The sequence below is a fragment of the Coccinella septempunctata genome, chromosome X (genome assembly GCF_907165205.1).
Source record: "Coccinella septempunctata chromosome X, icCocSept1.1, whole genome shotgun sequence".
Classification (NCBI taxonomy): Eukaryota; Metazoa; Arthropoda; class Insecta; order Coleoptera; family Coccinellidae; genus Coccinella; species Coccinella septempunctata.
The window spans coordinates 13,486,507-13,506,336 of NC_058198.1; the positions used below are offsets into that span (position 1 = coordinate 13,486,507).

The 19,830-nt window shown below is 43.1% G+C and overlaps 1 protein-coding gene across 1 annotated transcript; it reads right to left on the reverse strand.

Annotated features, from left to right (window-relative positions):
• Nucleotides 1-19,188: 19,188 nt before the first annotated feature.
• LOC123321719 lies at nt 19,189-19,611 on the reverse strand. Its single transcript, XM_044909452.1, has one exon. It carries the CDS (start codon nt 19,609-19,611, stop codon nt 19,189-19,191), a length of 423 nt encoding a protein of 140 aa, XP_044765387.1.
• Between the last annotated feature and the right edge of the window lie 219 nt (nt 19,612-19,830).

Sequence of the window (19,830 nt, forward strand, 5' to 3'; positions counted from 1 at the left end):
TCAGTGATAATGCTCGATACACCTCGACCTAGGCTCCACCCTGGAAAGTCTGCTCGAACACTCATGTCTACTCACTTGGTATGGTCTACTCTTTATAATATGTACTCTCATTGTTTCTCTTCTATATTCATTCATCGGACTCAACATGCATGTTAGTTTTCTCAGCCTTCAGCACATCTCGAAATCTACGATTAGAGATTTATTCAACTCAGTACTCTCATGACTTCTCTTAATTTATCAATTGTTTCTTCTATTTTTCTGATGAACGTTCTAATCGTGCTTACTTGTAAGCAGTTCGTCTCTGTAAATGCTGAATTCATTGATAAATTTTTGCACTCTTCAAGATCATCTCAATGTATATGAATTATACTATGTTCTTCTCATATTAATTATGATTGTCCTTTTCATTTGATTAATTATTATCGAACTTCTCATTTAATTAGAATTTATTGCCCTTTTCATATTATTTTTAATATTCTAGTGCTTCTCAAATTCATTAATTCTGTGCTTCTCATTTAACTTGTGCTACTCTTGTTCTGCTCATACTTACATTAACATTATTGATCAACTCAAATTTAATGTAACGATTTCTCGTTGATGATCAGACTTAGACATTGCAGTTTCACCTCGGGCCTATTTCTCTGTACTCTCGCGTCTTCTCTTTAAAATTCAGTATTCTAACCTTCGAGTTTTCTGATAGAAAAAGGAGGCTCTCGCAATCAATTTTCTTTAATTGGAAAAATCATAACACCCTCGATTTTTACACGTTTGGATGCACTTAGCTACTAATTTTGTTTTTTTTTGTGAGTTCAGAGCTTATTGCGTGCATTTGATATATTTCTTTTTCTTTTTATTGTATTTCATGAGAGTCTATAGGTGTAAACCTCCTCTCTTTTCTTTTTTTAATAATAATAATAATAATAATATTTGAAGTGGTATTGTAGATATTGATAATAAATGATTCATTTTTGAAAACTTTACCACCCTGTATCTCAAAAGATAAGACGTTGAGGACATATGTTCATATTAAGTTTATTTTTTTTAATGGGCTCGCTCATGGCAGACATGTCCACTATCCATCTCTCTCATCATTTTGCAGTAAAATTAAGAACCTACCAAGAACTTGTGCGAATAAAAAACATTTTGACTGAGTAGAATGGGTAAGCAAAAATCGGGTTACTTGATGTTTTTATTTTTTTTCCTTCTTTTTTTTTTAGTATGAAACTAACAAATATTGTACCATTTTACAATCCTGATTAAATGCGCCAACTTTTAATGGCATTTGCCAAGGCACTCTAGTACATTTTTTTTTGAAGGTGTGCCTATCAAAGTCGACAAATTTTGAAAATTTTAAATTCATAGTTAAACAAATAGTATTAATTCTGAGAAACTTGGGGCAATTGTGTCATTATTTTCGACTGTGATTCTAGAAATGTTATTTAGGGTTACGGTTCCAAAGCTTAAATGAACAAAACTAATGAAAATCAACCACAATAACCGAGAAATGGTTACGCTTCGACCAAATGCCCATAATTTTTAAACTGCGTGGAAAAGATTTTTTTCTGATTTTTCTTATGATGGTTACAATCAATCCTGTCACCCCGTTTCGGCTTGACGTTGAGTTCTGGGACACCTGTATATAACGCGATTTGTGCCATTTTTGGCACATGTCATAGTATTAACAGTTTTCGCGGAAAATTTGGAGCGAAAATTCTTTTGAAATTTTTTATGAGCCCATACGCACATAATTAACAACAAATAAAAAAATTTCAAAAAAAATGGCCCGGTCAGGGGTTAAAAGCAGTTAGGACTGCTCAATTGAATAGTAATAGTAATAGTAATTTATTAATTCCAAAGGATTACACCACGTATAAAACCGGAACAAGTCAAATCAAAACAAAAATTCCTCTAAATTATAGGGCTCACATTTCAATACCAGATTACACAACCTTCTCTTGAAATTCACCAAGCTGGCAACTTTTCTCAATTCAGGTGGTAAAACATTGATCAAACCGATGGCCATGTACTGTACACTTTTCTCTCTCAAAGTTGTAGTGTGAACTGGTTCATTTTGTAAGGAAAAATTCTCCTCGTATTATTAGAATTTTTATACACTTCAAAGTATTCGCTATGTTTTCTAAAAAAATACAGAACCTCATTAATATACAAACCATAAACAGTAAGTATGTTATTCGACTTAAAAATTCCTCTACATGATTCCCGGTAACCCATCTGAAGCATAGTTCTAGGATATAGCTGCATGAAAATTTGCATAGTAAACTAGCTCAAGTATATCTTATTTGATTACTTAGCATAAAAAGGGTGTAACAAGCAGAATTCAGTTCACTCTTTAGATTTTCAATGTGTGGGTCCCACCTCAGATGTTTATCAAGTCTGAGACCCACAATCTTTACACAATCTTTAACCCAGAGATATCTCTGCTTTAACCTCAATATCATCATCTTCCATGTTTATACACCGTGGAAAGTTCAATTTAGTTTTTTCACCATGGAATATAACACAATCGGTCTTCTGTACATTCAAAATCAAATTATGATCTCCAAACCACTGTTTTACAAGTTTCCGCAAATTGCTAACATGATTTCTAAGCGCTGTTATGGAAGGTAATTTGACGAGATAGTTTGTGTCATCTGCAAACATTAGTAACCTACAATTCAATCTCCTATATAAAATGTAAAGAACACAGTCGTAAATTACGAACAACAATGGTCCTAGTATGCTACCCTGCGGTAAGCCGATGGTAGTGCTTTTTCTATCAGATGTGAAAATTTCATCTTCAACCTCTATAATGACCATTTGCTTTCTAGATATTAAGTAGCTTGTGCTGTCCTGACCTTAAATTACCTTGCGCTGGTCAGTGATGCTTGTAGAATTATTTTTAACTTCGAAGATCCTTACGAATGACAGCACTTTAAAGACACCTAGCTACTCTATGGCCAAAAATCGTGATCGTCTGGTTGTGGTAGGACTCCACATTACGTAGGCAACCCAAAGTACTTACCCTGATTACTAATAGAAAAATTGACGGGAGGTTGGGAGATTCGAAAGAAAACAACACATTTAAACCCAAACAAGAAACGTTTATTTCGGGTTTCATTGGAGACGATTTCTAATGTTATAGCTGCAGGGTGCAGCAGAGGGGAGGAAAAAGAGCTGCGAGAAAACCTCTCCTTGGAACAGCAACAATTACATAATATACTATACAGGTATGATTTTACGTAGCTACGGCAACAGGTTCAACTGGCGAGAGAAAATCTCATGTAAAATGCACACTTGGTGGAATCAGTTACGTCTACAGCTACCGGCTCCTTAATGATGACTCTTAACCGATATTTCAGTGAGATGAGTTACGTTCAGCATACAACAGTTCTGAATTGGATAGGGTTCAGGCGGTTGTTGGAAGGATTAGACTCAGATGCAAAGGCACCCAGCCTAAAGGGTTAGAGACGCAGTTACAACAGTACCCGGCCTCAAGGGCGAGAGACTGAGCTGCAAGGGCATCCGGCCTCAGAAATCGACGCAGATACAACGGTATCCGGTCTGCAGGATACTAGGAAGGGCAAAATCCACAAAAGTTGTATGATGGTCCAGTAACACAAATATGAATTATTTCCGCCCTTGGCTATCACATTCAAATATGTCATGTATTGACCAACTCCACCAGTGAAGAGAAAAATAATAATAATAAAAGAAAAGGAAAAATGATAATTGAGGGTCCTCAATGCAATTACAGTATTTACCCTGTTGGTCGTACCTAAGTAATCGAATCATTGGCTTGGCTTGGGGACGCTTCAGTGACATTCACAAGTATTTATAAGATAGGCACAAAAAAAATATGTAGAAATTAAGAAATTAGTAATACGAATATTACATAAAATAAGCGCATCCACCAGGAAACAAGTTTATTATAATGTGGGTTGAATAGTCTGTTGAGCTATCATTAGTATTTTCAGGGAAAAGGGAAGTGAAATAAAATATTCCCACAGAATATCACAGTTTTTATTCAACCCAACTTTTATGAGGGTTGCCCTGAATAAGAGTAAAATATGTGCAATGTCGTTTTAACAAAAACGAATTTGTTTCGCCCTAATGTGCGGTCACTGTTGACGTCCGGAATGCAGGCTCGGGATGCAGGTCAAGTGTCGCCCTGATAATTGTTACCAGATGTGTTGGGACCGCAGGTCTTCGAGTAGCTGGAGTGGTTTTGAGAAAAACCTTTTGGGTGCAGGCTTGGAATGCGGAAACGATATGCGTAATTTTCTTAGCTGGTGTTCGTCTGTCTCGATCGCTGAATGTGAATGTGAATGAATTTTGATTTCCATATGGGTTCTTTTTATACCATTTTCGGAACATTTTTTCTGCACCAATGAAATTGTACGACGAAGGAGGAGTGGTTTCCTATGTTTCTCCGTTTTGATTTTCTCGTCGAATTTGTTGTAGGAATTCGGCATGTGAATTTATTTTCGAGGAAATTATTACATTTCCTACACACTCCCCCACCAGTGACGAAGTTACGAAACATATTGTAGAAATCTCTTGGGAAAATGAACTCTTCTGCCGGATCTAGTAGTTGTTCTTTCCTGGGCTGGAGTTTGATCTTCTCTATCGGGTTCTACAGGGTGTTCTTGCATTGGCTGGTTCTTCATATCGTCGTCCGCGATGACATAGGCTGGTTTTAACCTGTCGATTGTCACTGTCGTTTCCTTGCCGTTTATTTTTATTACGAAGTGTTTTGGACTTCGACTCAACACTTCGTATGGTCCGTCGTAGGGGTTTTGCAGGCCTTTCTTCGGACCATCATGCCGGACGAAAACGTAAGGTGAAGTTACCAAGTCCTTGAATATAAAGCTGGTCCGCTCTACGTGGTGGCTTCCGTCAGTGGGCCTTATTTCTCGCATTTGTTGCCTCAGGTTCACTATGAAGTCGGATGTGTTCTCGCTATCATCCGTACTTCTCGAATCCAGGAACTCTCCAGGCAATCTGAGTGGCTCTCCATATACTAGTTCTGCTGCCGTTGCTTTTAGGTCTTCTCGCCAGGCTGCTCGCATTCCGAGGAGGACGGTTGGGAGTGTTTCGGTCCATCGGTCGTTCTTGTGGCATTTTATTGCTGCCTTAAGTTGTCGATGGATTCTCTCCACCATGCCGTTTGCTGCTGGGTGATAGGCGGTAGTACGGATGTGATTCGTGCCAGTCAACTTATTCAATTCGTTGAACAGGCTCGACTCGAATTGTCTTCCTTGATCAGTGGTGATCCGAAGTGGAGTACCGAACCTCGCTATCCAGTTTGTGTAAAATTCTCTGGCGATGGTGGATGCCTCCTGGTTTCGGAGTGGGATGGCTTCTGGCCATCTAGTGAATCGGTCGACGCAGGTGAGGCAGTATCGGTAGCCCTCAGAGTGTGGCATGGTGATGATGTCCATGTGCACGTGGTCGAATCGACGTGTTGGTGGCATGAAAGTACCCAGTGGAGCATTGACGTGGCGAGTGACTTTGGCTCGCTGACACTCTATACAGCTGCGGGACCATTTTCTGCAGTCTGCGTTGATTGAAGGCCATACGAAACGTTGTTTGACCATTTTGATGGATGCATTCACTCCGGGATGTGCCAGTCTGTGAATGGTATCGAAGGCTGCTCTGCGGAATGATTTGGTGAGAAATGGACGTGCCTGAGGTGTGGATGTATCACAGTACACAGCGATTTCTGACCCATGTGGTTTCATCATCCGTAACAGCAATCCTGTGTCACCTTGTAGATATCTCTGCAGTTCGTCGTCATCTTCTTGCGATATGGCCAATGCTGCATAGTCCAAGGTTGGAGTCACTTCGTCTACTCTTGAAAGGGCATCAGCGACGACATTCTGTAATCCTGGTACGTAGCGTATGTCGGTGGAGAATTGCGATATATAATCCAGATGGCGGAACTGTCTGGGCGAGCACTTCTCTGGCTTCTGCTTGAAGGCATACGTCAATGGCTTGTGATCCGTGAAAATGGTAAAGTTTCGGGCCTCTACCATGTGTCTGAAGTGTTTGATGGCTAGAGGTAGATGGCTAGCAGTTCACGGTCGTATGCTCCATAACGAGTCTCTGGTGGTGACAGTTTCTTGGAGAAGAATGCCAGTGGTTGCCATTCGCTGTTAACCAACTGTTGTAGAGTAGCTCCTACTGCAGTGTCTGACGCATCGGTTACTAAGGCTAGAGGAGCGGCGTCCTTGGGATGCGCAAGCAAGGTGGCTGAAGCTAGCATCTTCTTCCCTTCTTCAAAGGCTGCAGTGGCTTCTAGGGTCCATGAGATCTTCGCCTTTCCTTTCAGTTTTGGCACAAGCAGGTCGTGGAGAGGTGCAAGTGTCTGTGATGCTCGGGGTATGAAACGACGATAGAAGTTTATCGTACCCAGGAATCTTCGAAGGTCTTTGGCGGTTGTTGGTTGACTGTACCCCAGTATGTCTTGGATTCTGTCTGGCAGTGGTCTTGTTCCATCGGTAGAGACGAGGTAACCAAGGAACTTTACTTCTGGTTGTCCAAAGATACACTTGGCTGGGTTGAGGACGATGGAGTAGTTGCGGAACCTCTCGAAGATGATCCGAAGATGTTCCATGTGTTCCTCTTCGGACGATGAGGCGATCAGTACGTCATCAATGTAGCTGAAGCAAAAGTCCAGTCCTTGTAGAACCTCATCGATGAACCTTTGGAAAGTCTGTGCTGCGTTCCGTAGTCCAAACGTCATGACTGGGAACTCGAACAGTCCAAATGGCGTCGTGATGGCGGTCTTGGGGACATCTTCTTCGGCCAGGGGAATCTGATTGTATGCCCTCACTAGATCGAGGGTTGAGAAAATTTTCTTCCCCTGGAGGATGTGGGCGTAGTCCTGGATGTGTCTCACGGGATACTGATCGGGGACAGTCCGGGCGTTTAGGGCACGGTAGTCTCCACACGGTCTCCATTCTTCAGAACCCTTCTTTGGTGCGAGATGCAGTGGGGATGACCATGGACTCTTGGATGGACGGGCGATTCCTAGTCGTAGCATGGCTTCGAACTCCTTTTTGGCTGCTTTGTACTTATCTGGTGCCAAACGTCGTGGTCTCGAAGCTACTGGTGGTCCGGGCATCGTCTTGATGTGATGCCTCGTGTTGTGCCTGATGCGTCCTGGTGCTCCTGCAGGTCTGGTGATCTCTGGAAAATGCGTTAGTAGATCATGATACCTGGAGGATCCGTTGACAGTCTTGACTTCTGGGATGGATCACTCAGCCACTTCTCCTTGGGTAGTGAGTTGGGTGGTTCCGTCCAAAAGTCTTCGGTTCCTCACGTCCACTAGCAGGTTGTAAAAACTCAAGAAGTCGACGCCGATGATGGGTTTTGATACGTCTGCTATGACGAACCTCCATGTGAAATCTCGGCGTAGTCCTAGGTTCAGCGTGAGGGTGGTTGTACCGTACGTGGCGATGGGTGTCCCATTGGCTGCTGAAAGGACGTAGTCGGACTTCTCTCGTCTGCCAGTGACTGCGCTGCGTGGGAAGACGCACAGGTCTGCTCCAGTGTCGACCAGGAACTGCAACTTGGAGTCCTGATCCGTGATGAACAAGCGGCGCGTCGTTGGGCTGGGATCACTGGCCGCTTCTAGTGAAGGCCCCCTTCGTTTCCCGAGGTGTAGTTGCAGGGCTGCTCGCACTTCATGGACCTGGCTCCAAATCTGGTATGGTACCAGCACCTTCCATCAGTTGGCGATCGTCTGCGACTCTGGCTTCTTCGACGGTCGTGGGAACGGCTTCGACTACCATCTCTCTTGGGTCGCTCCCGGTGGTGTGCTGCCAGCTCTGCTCGCAGGGTTGCTATCTCTAGGTTCAGTCCCAAGAACATCTGCTCCAGCTTCCTATCGATGATGGCCTCTATGTTGGTTGTCTCTGCTATCTGGTGGACGATAGGTCGGGAGGCTTCCATTATATTGTCCGCATGGGTTGCCAACTCTTCGAGATTTTTGTCCTTGATGATGGCCAATGACACCTGGACACACTTGGGTAGCCGGCTCATCCACAGGGATTTCATCAGGGCATCTGGGACGGTTCGATCTGCGAGTCCCTGTAAATGTCGAAGGAATTGTGATGGCTTACGATCTCCCATTTCCTCTCGTTCCAGTAGGCGGCGGGTCTTCTCTTCTTGGGAGGCACTCAGACGTCGCACCAGCTCCATCTTCAATTTCTCGTAGGCCCCGTCGGTAGGTGGGTTCATGATTATGTCCTTCACCTCGGCGGCAAATTTTGCTGGCAGGGCTCCCACGATGTAGCCAAACTTAGTCCGGTCTTGTGTCACTCCGGAGCAAAGAAAACTTCCTTCAGCCATGGCAAACCATAGTTCGGGATCGGTGGCTACAAATTCTGGCATCCGAACGGCGACTCTTGAGACCTGGGCTGCTTGTTGTTCCATTTTTCTTCGGGGCTCCTTTTTCGATCACGTCGGGGTCACCAATTTGTGGGTTGAATAGTCTGTTGAGCTATCATTAGTATTTTCAGGGAAAAGGGAAGTGAAATAAAATATTCCCACAGAATATCACAGTTTTTATTCAACCCAACTTTTATGAGGGTTGCCCTGAAGAGTAAAATATGTGCAATGTCGTTTTAACAAAAACAAATTTGTTTCGCCCTAATGTGCGGTCACTGTTGACGTCCGGTAGGGATGGGGCGTTATTCCCTAACCTGTTATTTAACAACGGTTATTCGAAAAAAGCAATAACTAACCGTTATATGTCCTGAACAATAACAGGTTGCGCAGTAACGTGTGCGCGAACAGTCGGCGTTGAAAAAGCCGTTTATTCAGACCGTTTCTGATATAACAGTCGTCGACGTTGGCGTTGAAAAAGCCGTTTATTCAGACCGTTTCTGATATAACAGTCGGCGACGTTAGCCTCTCCTTGGAGCAACAATTACATAATATACTATACAGGTATGATTTTACGTAGCTACGGCAACAGGTTCAACTGGCGAGAGAAAATCTCATGTAAAATGCACACTTGGTGGAATCAGTTACGTCTACAGCTACCGGCTCCTTAATGATGACTCTTAACCGATATTTCAGTGAGATGAGTTACGTTCAGCATACAACAGTTCTGAATTGGATAGGGTTCAGGCGGTTGTTGGAAGGATTAGACTCAGATGCAAAGGCACCCAGCCTAAAGGGTTAGAGACGCAGTTACAACAGTACCCGGCCTCAAGGGCGAGAGACTGAGCTGCAAGGGCATCCGGCCTCAGAAATCGACGCAGATACAACGGTATCCGGTCTGCAGGATACTAGGAAGGGCAAAATCCACAAAAGTTGTATGATGGTCCAGTAACACAAATATGAATTATTTCCGCCCTTGGCTATCACATTCAAATATGTCATGTATTGACCAACTCCACCAGTGAAGAGAAAAATAATAATAATAAAAGAAAAGGAAAAATGATAATTGAGGGTCCTCAATGCAATTACAGTATTTACCCTGTTGGTCGTACCTAAGTAATCGAATCATTGGCTTGGCTTGGGGACGCTTCAGTGACATTCACAAGTATTTATAAGATAGGCACAAAAAAAATATGTAGAAATTAAGAAATTAGTAATACGAATATTACATAAAATAAGCGCATCCACCAGGAAACAAGTTTATTATAATGTGGGTTGAATAGTCTGTTGAGCTATCATTAGTATTTTCAGGGAAAAGGGAAGTGAAATAAAATATTCCCACAGAATATCACAGTTTTTATTCAACCCAACTTTTATGAGGGTTGCCCTGAATAAGAGTAAAATATGTGCAATGTCGTTTTAACAAAAACGAATTTGTTTCGCCCTAATGTGCGGTCACTGTTGACGTCCGGAATGCAGGCTCGGGATGCAGGTCAAGTGTCGCCCTGATAATTGTTACCAGATGTGTTGGGACCGCAGGTCTTCGAGTAGCTGGAGTGGTTTTGAGAAAAACCTTTTGGGTGCAGGCTTGGAATGCGGAAACGATATGCGTAATTTTCTTAGCTGGTGTTCGTCTGTCTCGATCGCTGAATGTGAATGTGAATGAATTTTGCTTTCCATATGGGTTCTTTTTATACCATTTTCGGAACATTTTTTCTGCACCAATGAAATTGTACGACGAAGGAGGAGTGGTTTCCTATGTTTCTCCGTTTTGATTTTCTCGTCGAATTTGTTGTAGGAATTCGGCATGTGAATTTATTTTCGAGGAAATTATTACATTTCCTACACACTCCCCCACCAGTGACGAAGTTACGAAACATATTGTAGAAATCTCTTGGGAAAATGAACTCTTCTGCCGGATCTAGTAGTTGTTCTTTCCTGGGCTGGAGTTTGATCTTCTCTATCGGGTTCTACAGGGTGTTCTTGCATTGGCTGGTTCTTCATATCGTCGTCCGCGATGACATAGGCTGGTTTTAACCTGTCGATTGTCACTGTCGTTTCCTTGCCGTTTATTTTTATTACGAAGTGTTTTGGACTTCGACTCAACACTTCGTATGGTCCGTCGTAGGGGTTTTGCAGGCCTTTCTTCGGACCATCATGCCGGACGAAAACGTAAGGTGAAGTTACCAAGTCCTTGAATATAAAGCTGGTCCGCTCTACGTGGTGGCTTCCGTCAGTGGGCCTTATTTCTCGCATTTGTTGCCTCAGGTTCACTATGAAGTCGGATGTGTTCTCGCTATCATCCGTACTTCTCGAATCCAGGAACTCTCCAGGCAATCTGAGTGGCTCTCCATATACTAGTTCTGCTGCCGTTGCTTTTAGGTCTTCTCGCCAGGCTGCTCGCATTCCGAGGAGGACGGTTGGGAGTGTTTCGGTCCATCGGTCGTTCTTGTGGCATTTTATTGCTGCCTTAAGTTGTCGATGGATTCTCTCCACCATGCCGTTTGCTGCTGGGTGATAGGCGGTAGTACGGATGTGATTCGTTCCAGTCAACTTATTCAATTCGTTGAACAGGCTCGACTCGAATTGTCTTCCTTGATCAGTGGTGATCCGAAGTGGAGTACCGAACCTCGCTATCCAGTTTGTGTAAAATTCTCTGGCGATGGTGGATGCCTCCTGGTTTCGGAGTGGGATGGCTTCTGGCCATCTAGTGAATCGGTCGACGCAGGTGAGGCAGTATCGGTAGCCCTCAGAGTGTGGCATGGTGATGATGTCCATGTGCACGTGGTCGAATCGACGTGTTGGTGGCATGAAAGTACCCAGTGGAGCATTGACGTGGCGAGTGACTTTGGCTCGCTGACACTCTATACAGCTGCGGGACCATTTTCTGCAGTCTGCGTTGATTGAAGGCCATACGAAACGTTGTTTGACCATTTTGATGGATGCATTCACTCCGGGATGTGCCAGTCTGTGAATGGTATCGAAGGCTGCTCTGCGGAATGATTTGGTGAGAAATGGACGTGCCTGAGGTGTGGATGTATCACAGTACACAGCGATTTCTGACCCATGTGGTTTCATCTTCCGTAACAGCAATCCTGTGTCACCTTGTAGATATCTCTGCAGTTCGTCGTCATCTTCTTGCGATATGGCCAATGCTGCATAGTCCAAGGTTGGAGTCACTTCGTCTACTCTTGAAAGGGCATCAGCGACGACATTCTGTAATCCTGGTACGTAGCGTATGTCGGTGGAGAATTGCGATATATAATCCAGATGGCGGAACTGTCTGGGCGAGCACTTCTCTGGCTTCTGCTTGAAGGCATACGTCAATGGCTTGTGATCCGTGAAAATGGTAAAGTTTCGGGCCTCTACCATGTGTCTGAAGTGTTTGATGGCTAGAGGTAGATGGCTAGCAGTTCACGGTCGTATGCTCCATAACGAGTCTCTGGTGGTGACAGTTTCTTGGAGAAGAATGCCAGTGGTTGCCATTCGCTGTTAACCAACTGTTGTAGAGTAGCTCCTACTGCAGTGTCTGACGCATCGGTTACTAAGGCTAGAGGAGCGGCGTCCTTGGGATGCGCAAGCAAGGTGGCTGAAGCTAGCATCTTCTTCCCTTCTTCAAAGGCTGCAGTGGCTTCTAGGGTCCATGAGATCTTCGCCTTTCCTTTCAGTTTTGGCACAAGCAGGTCGTGGAGAGGTGCAAGTGTCTGTGATGCTCGGGGTATGAAACGACGATAGAAGTTTATCGTACCCAGGAATCTTCGAAGGTCTTTGGCGGTTGTTGGTTGACTGTACCCCAGTATGTCTTGGATTCTGTCTGGCAGTGGTCTTGTTCCATCGGTAGAGACGAGGTAACCAAGGAACTTTACTTCTGGTTGTCCAAAGATACACTTGGCTGGGTTGAGGACGATGGAGTAGTTGCGGAACCTCTCGAAGATGATCCGAAGATGTTCCATGTGTTCCTCTTCGGACGATGAGGCGATCAGTACGTCATCAATGTAGCTGAAGCAAAAGTCCAGTCCTTGTAGAACCTCATCGATGAACCTTTGGAAAGTCTGTGCTGCGTTCCGTAGTCCAAACGTCATGACTGGGAACTCGAACAGTCCAAATGGCGTCGTGATGGCGGTCTTGGGGACATCTTCTTCGGCCAGGGGAATCTGATTGTATGCCCTCACTAGATCGAGGGTTGAGAAAATTTTCTTCCCCTGGAGGATGTGGGCGTAGTCCTGGATGTGTCTCACGGGATACTGATCGGGGACAGTCCGGGCGTTTAGGGCACGGTAGTCTCCACACGGTCTCCATTCTTCAGAACCCTTCTTTGGTGCGAGATGCAGTGGGGATGACCATGGACTCTTGGATGGACGGGCGATTCCTAGTCGTAGCATGGCTTCGAACTCCTTTTTGGCTGCTTTGTACTTATCTGGTGCCAAACGTCGTGGTCTCGAAGCTACTGGTGGTCCGGGCATCGTCTTGATGTGATGCCTCGTGTTGTGCCTGATGCGTCCTGGTGCTCCTGCAGGTCTGGTGATCTCTGGAAAATGCGTTAGTAGATCATGATACCTGGAGGATCCGTTGACAGTCTTGACTTCTGGGATGGATCACTCAGCCACTTCTCCTTGGGTAGTGAGTTGGGTGGTTCCGTCCAAAAGTCTTCGGTTCCTCACGTCCACTAGCAGGTTGTAAAAACTCAAGAAGTCGACGCCGATGATGGGTTTTGATACGTCTGCTATGACGAACCTCCATGTGAAATCTCGGCGTAGTCCTAGGTTCAGCGTGAGGGTGGTTGTACCGTACGTGGCGATGGGTGTCCCATTGGCTGCTGAAAGGACGTAGTCGGACTTCTCTCGTCTGCCAGTGACTGCGCTGCGTGGGAAGACGCACAGGTCTGCTCCAGTGTCGACCAGGAACTGCAACTTGGAGTCCTGATCCGTGATGAACAAGCGGCGCGTCGTTGGGCTGGGATCACTGGCCGCTTCTAGTGAAGGCCCCCTTCGTTTCCCGAGGTGTAGTTGCAGGGCTGCTCGCACTTCATGGACCTGGCTCCAAATCTGGTATGGTACCAGCACCTTCCATCAGTTGGCGATCGTCTGCGACTCTGGCTTCTTCGACGGTCGTGGGAACGGCTTCGACTACCATCTCTCTTGGGTCGCTCCCGGTGGTGTGCTGCCAGCTCTGCTCGCAGGGTTGCTATCTCTAGGTTCAGTCCCAAGAACATCTGCTCCAGCTTCCTATCGATGATGGCCTCTATGTTGGTTGTCTCTGCTATCTGGTGGACGATAGGTCGGGAGGCTTCCATTATATTGTCCGCATGGGTTGCCAACTCTTCGAGATTTTTGTCCTTGATGATGGCCAATGACACCTGGACACACTTGGGTAGCCGGCTCATCCACAGGGATTTCATCAGGGCATCTGGGACGGTTCGATCTGCGAGTCCCTGTAAATGTCGAAGGAATTGTGATGGCTTACGATCTCCCATTTCCTCTCGTTCCAGTAGGCGGCGGGTCTTCTCTTCTTGGGAGGCACTCAGACGTCGCACCAGCTCCATCTTCAATTTCTCGTAGGCCCCGTCGGTAGGTGGGTTCATGATTATGTCCTTCACCTCGGCGGCAAATTTTGCTGGCAGGGCTCCCACGATGTAGCCAAACTTAGTCCGGTCTTGTGTCACTCCGGAGCAAAGAAAACTTCCTTCAGCCATGGCAAACCATAGTTCGGGATCGGTGGCTACAAATTCTGGCATCCGAACGGCGACTCTTGAGACCTGGGCTGCTTGTTGTTCCATTTTTCTTCGGGGCTCCTTTTTCGATCACGTCGGGGTCACCAATTTGTGGGTTGAATAGTCTGTTGAGCTATCATTAGTATTTTCAGGGAAAAGGGAAGTGAAATAAAATATTCCCACAGAATATCACAGTTTTTATTCAACCCAACTTTTATGAGGGTTGCCCTGAAGAGTAAAATATGTGCAATGTCGTTTTAACAAAAACAAATTTGTTTCGCCCTAATGTGCGGTCACTGTTGACGTCCGGTAGGGATGGGGCGTTATTCCCTAACCTGTTATTTAACAACGGTTATTCGAAAAAAGCAATAACTAACCGTTATATGTCCTGAACAATAACAGGTTGCGCAGTAACGTGTGCGCGAACAGTCGGCGTTGAAAAAGCCGTTTATTCAGACCGTTTCTGATATAACAGTCGTCGACGTTGGCGTTGAAAAAGCCGTTTATTCAGACCGTTTCTGATATAACAGTCGGCGACGTTAGCGTTGATGGCGTTTAGTTAGACCGCTTATCATAACTGTCGACGACGTTGGCGTTGAATAAGCCGTTTATTTAGACCGTTTCTGATATAACAGTCGACGACGTTGGCGTTGAAGCCGTTGAGTTCAGCAGAGAGGTTGTTTCTAGCAGTTATTGTTTAGTTAAACCGTTTCTCATATAACAGTCGGCTACATTGGACTTGTTGGCGGTTAGTTAGATCGTTTGTTGGCGTTTATTAACAGTTTACACTTTTCAAACGGATAACGTTGGCCATATTCTCGACTCTCGATCTCGGTTGATGGTTCTGTTACGTTAGCGGGCGGATGGGAGGCTGTTATTGGTACATTATGTTGTTCACATCGAAGTGATGAGATTGGATAAAATATCGGGAGGAGCACTCACCGCAGATATTAGCCGATATTAGCGTATTATTTTATTGGCTATATAGAATTAATAAATCGAACTTGGAATAGGACGAATGAGAGTATCCAGATGAAAAACACAAATGAAAAATGGTTATTTAAATATTGGGGAACACATTGAATACTCTTATATTTTTCATCAGTTGCGAAGTATTTCACTGGTTTAGAAAAAAGTAAATTTTTTTCACATTAATGTAACATTAAGATGAATGAAAGAAGTAAACATCCACAAAAATTATAATCAAAAATTTCCAACTCAGTCGTGACTCGTTTACACCCTAAATTTGTAGAGAAAACCCCTTAATCGACAAACCTTGAAGATGTTATCGGTTTTCAGAGCAAATAACGTATTCACCTGTTATCAACAACCGTTATTAAAAAAAACCATAACGGTTGATAACCGTTAGTGAGAAATAACGTTATTGCCCATCACTAACGTCCGGAATGCAGGCTCGGGATGCAGGTCAAGTGTCGCCCTGATAATTGTTACCAGATGTGTTGGGACCGCAGGTCTTCGAGTAGCTGGAGTGGTTTTGAGAAAAACCTTTTGGGTGCAGGCTTGGAATGCGGAAACGATATGCGTAATTTTCTTAGCTGGTGTTCGTCTGTCTCGATCGCTGAATGTGAATGTGAATGAATTTTGCTTTCCATATGGGTTCTTTTTATACCATTTTCGGAACATTTTTTCTGCACCAATGAAATTGTACGACGAAGGAGGAGTGGTTTCCTATGTTTCTCCGTTTTGATTTTCTCGTCGAATTTGTTGTAGGAATTCGGCATGTGAATTTATTTTCGAGGAAATTATTACATTTCCTACAATAATAACTAGCCCTCAAATCATAAATGGAATAGAATTGCGTCCAAAATGGCGTCTGGCGTCCCTATGACGTGTGCAAAGAAAGAAAAACTCAGAAAGTACGTTGTTATCTAGAATAAAGAAAATGAGTTATATTGTGTGTGAAGCACATAAAATAGAAACGAACGGAATTGGCCCTCGAGTAATTAACGAAATACTTCAACAATGAAAACTAATAAGATGCATCAAGTACCCAAAACCACATATTCGCAATAAAACCTTCAAATTAATAAAACAAGAAACGGTAATAATGAAATGAGTGGTAACTCACGTATGGAATTCACTGAACAAAATAAAAAAAAAACAAGCTTTGTCTTACTCAAAAATTCCCTCTAGAGAAAAACTAACAGAAAACCGGTTTAACTCGTTTCAAGAAAGGACGCTTAATGAATCCCTTCTTCATTAGGAATTTCTTGCCTTTTCGATCTCAATTACCTACTTGAAAAAGAGCGTCTTCCAGGGTTCTTAACGCTTGCGCCATCTTCCATTTCAATTCAACAGCTAGTACAGAAAACCCTCTCTAACATTCCATTTCTTACTGATGGTCTTTGATCGAGTCCACTAGAGGGCAGTAGTTATAACAATGATGAAAAAAAAAGCAGTCCACTACAAGCTCTGGATTAATTTCAACTGTTTATCTCTTCTAATTCCGCAGTTCTCAAGTATTACGAATAATCTTTTATGTTTAACACAGTCAAACGCTTTTGTTAAGTCCAAAATCAAACCTACTGGAATCTCGTCTTGTTCGAAGGCAGTGACAATTTCATTAGTGAGCTCAAATATAGCTGTTTCCTCACCTCTATTTTTTACAAAGACGTGTTGGCATTTGGGTATCACATTAAATTTGAGGAAAAATGTTGATAACCTATTGTAGAGAACTTTTTCGAAAATTTTGGAGAATGACGATGCAATACTTATTGGTCTGAAGTTATTTAGATCTTCCATGTTCCCCTTCTTATGTATGAGTTAAATTTTTGATTAGGGGTATTTTCAGGGTTCCTGGGAAGATGTCCTCCTCGAAAGAGCGATTCATTATAAATGTGAGTGGTTTAACTATTATTTCAATACATGATGTAATAACAATATATAATAATAAATGGAGATATCATCATGACCAACGGATGTTTTATTTTTTAGGGAACGTACCAGCGATATAACTTCCCCTTGGTCGATCTCGAACATGAAGAATGACTTGTCCAATCTAGAAGGTAGAGAAGGGTCTGGAAATTCAAATATATTCTTTGTTAAGGAGATGGCAACTTTTTTGACGGATCACTAAATAGATAGATAGATATTTTATTCACCATCAGAGTTATTGCATTGTACAAATACAAACAATAAAAGGGAAGTATGTCAGCAAAACTTTTCAATTTTACATTATCTAAAAACTCCATTCATAGAATATGGGTCAATATTTATAATCTGCTCGTATACTTCCTTTTTGAAAGTCCTGAAATTACTATATTCCTCGATTCTCACTGGTAGTGATTCAAAAAGTTTTATAGCCATATAAAACATGTTTCTTTTGGTCAGGCTGCTGGAATGCAATGAATAGAAGTATTTGATTTTCCGCCTGGTTTCATTCTTATTTCTGCATTCTTCAAAATAGTGCCTATGCTTCGAGAAAAAAATTAGTGGTCGATAAATGTACAGACCACAAAATGTTGATATTTTATTCCTCTTGAAAACTCCCCGGCACGAATATCTGTAGCCCAGTCCATACATAGCTCTGATAGCCAGTATGTGTATCAAAAAAACTCGTTCAGCCGACGTGCTGTTACCCCAAAGGGTGATACAGTACTTCGTTCTACTGTGAAAACATGCAAAGTAGACCGTTCTAAGCATGTTACCATCTACCTTTTTCTTTATTGCCAGCATAGAGTATACCACATGAACGAGACCCCCACAGAGTTCCTCGCATTGGCATCTCCACCTTTGCTGATGATCCACCATAACACCCAACACCTTGCATTTGTCTGTCACCTGTATACATCGATTCCTGAAACTGAAATTATTTATTGATTCAGATCTTGCTTTATTCTCAAAAATTATGCTTTAAGTTTTGGTTGTGTTAAGTGAGAGTCCACCACTGATTTATAATCTCCATTGCCTCAGTCAGCCTGGAAATCAGCTCTTCTTTATTTTTTGCTGTTACTAAAACATATGTAATGTATCATCAGCATATATAAAGGGGTCCAACAATTTTTCCCCAAGTATGAACAACAAAGGATCCAAAATACTTTCCTGGGGTACTCCGACATCCACATTCACGTCCTCCGACACATACTCAGCTGAATCTACGGAAATCGATACCCTTTGCTGCCTTCCAGTAAGATAACTTCTGAACAATTGAAGCATAACATCCCTCACACCATACATCTCTAGTTTGAACAATAAATAATCGTGATTTACATGATCAAAAGCCTTGGACAAGTCAACCAGTAGGGCTGCTGGTATATCTCCTCCCTTCAAACTCCTTATAATCCTCTGAGTTCTAGGTTCACTCTGTTTCTTAGTTGTATATATTGTAGTCGTTCTTCCGGTGTCTTATTACATCTGTATCGTAGACATGCATTCCGTTTCAGTTTTGCCAGTTCCTTGATTTCGGGTGTATACCATTGTTTGGTTTGAATGTGGTTGTTTGCATTGACCCTTCTTTTCCCTATGGCTTCTTTGGCTGCAGCTAGAACGTTCGACTGTATTCGACTGTATTTTCTCCCACGAGTTTTCAACATCATCCTCCTCTAGTGTGGAGTTGTTTTGGATTTTTTGATGAAATCGATTTTGATAGAGTTCCACTGTTGTTGGGTTGTGAAGAGATTCAATGTTCTATTTTTCCCGTTCAGGCCTAGGGGGAGTTTCTTCTTCTGTATGTGAATACGCAGTTTACAGAGGACCAGGAAATGATCAGAGCTGTTGTTGGCAGATGTCAAACTTCGCACATCTAATATCTGTGTCGAATGTATGGCTCTGTTCGTTAGAATATAATCAATTATTGAGTTCTTTTCTCGTGAGTTCTGCCACGTGATTTTGTGATGTGACTTATGCTCGAAGAATGTATTGTTTATTCTGATAGTATGGCGAGCGCAAAGGTCTACCAGAGCTTCTCCATTCTCGTTGAGATGTTCCTCGTTAAAGTGACGCTTAACTCCGTGTATAATATTGATTCCAATTCTAGCATTCAGGTCCCCCATCATCCACATACGCTTATTTTGTGGTATTTTGGATATTTCTTCTTCTTGGATTTCATAGAATTGGGCTGTTTCTTCTCAGGCCTTACTAATATCCAGTGCGTACATGCTGAAGAGGTGCAGTTTACCAGTTTCGGTATTCAGAGTTACTTTAAGGAATCTTTCGCTGATGTAGTGTATATCTTTTATAGACTGCTCGAGTTTTTCAGATATCGATATTCCTACTCCAGCAGTTGCTCGTGATTGTTGTGAGACGCCGCTGTACACGAAGATGTATCCAGGAACTTTGATGCTGCCTTTACCTTTGCGTTTGGTCTCAGACAAAGCACAAATGTCTATTTTATGATGTTCCATCTCAAGTAGAATTTCGGCCTTTTTTCTGTTCCAAGACATTATACTCCAAGTGGCTGCTCTTATTACATTTTTCCTCCATCGTTGTTTTCTTCGTGATGTTTCTGTATTCGTTTTCATTGTCCTGTTTCTCGCTTGGGTCGTTACCATGTTATCCGTCCGGTTTCGAGGCTTATAGTTGGAGCTTTGAGCTATGGATGCTTTTTACGACGGGTAGGCAGCTAACCTTGCCTGACAACCTTCCTCCTTTCTTATCCTGGACTTAGGACCAGGCAATGGCGGAGTTTTTTATTTAGTAATGATAAAAATCATATAGGTTCACTTCTGTTTCATTCAAGTAAAAATGTTAATAAGTCAACACTTTTTTAC

Bases quoted from the DNA above. Each gene is read 5' to 3' on its own strand.
- LOC123321719 (XM_044909452.1), bottom strand. From the start codon at position 19,611: ATGGTAACGACCCAAGCGAGAAACAGGACAATGAAAACGAATACAGAA.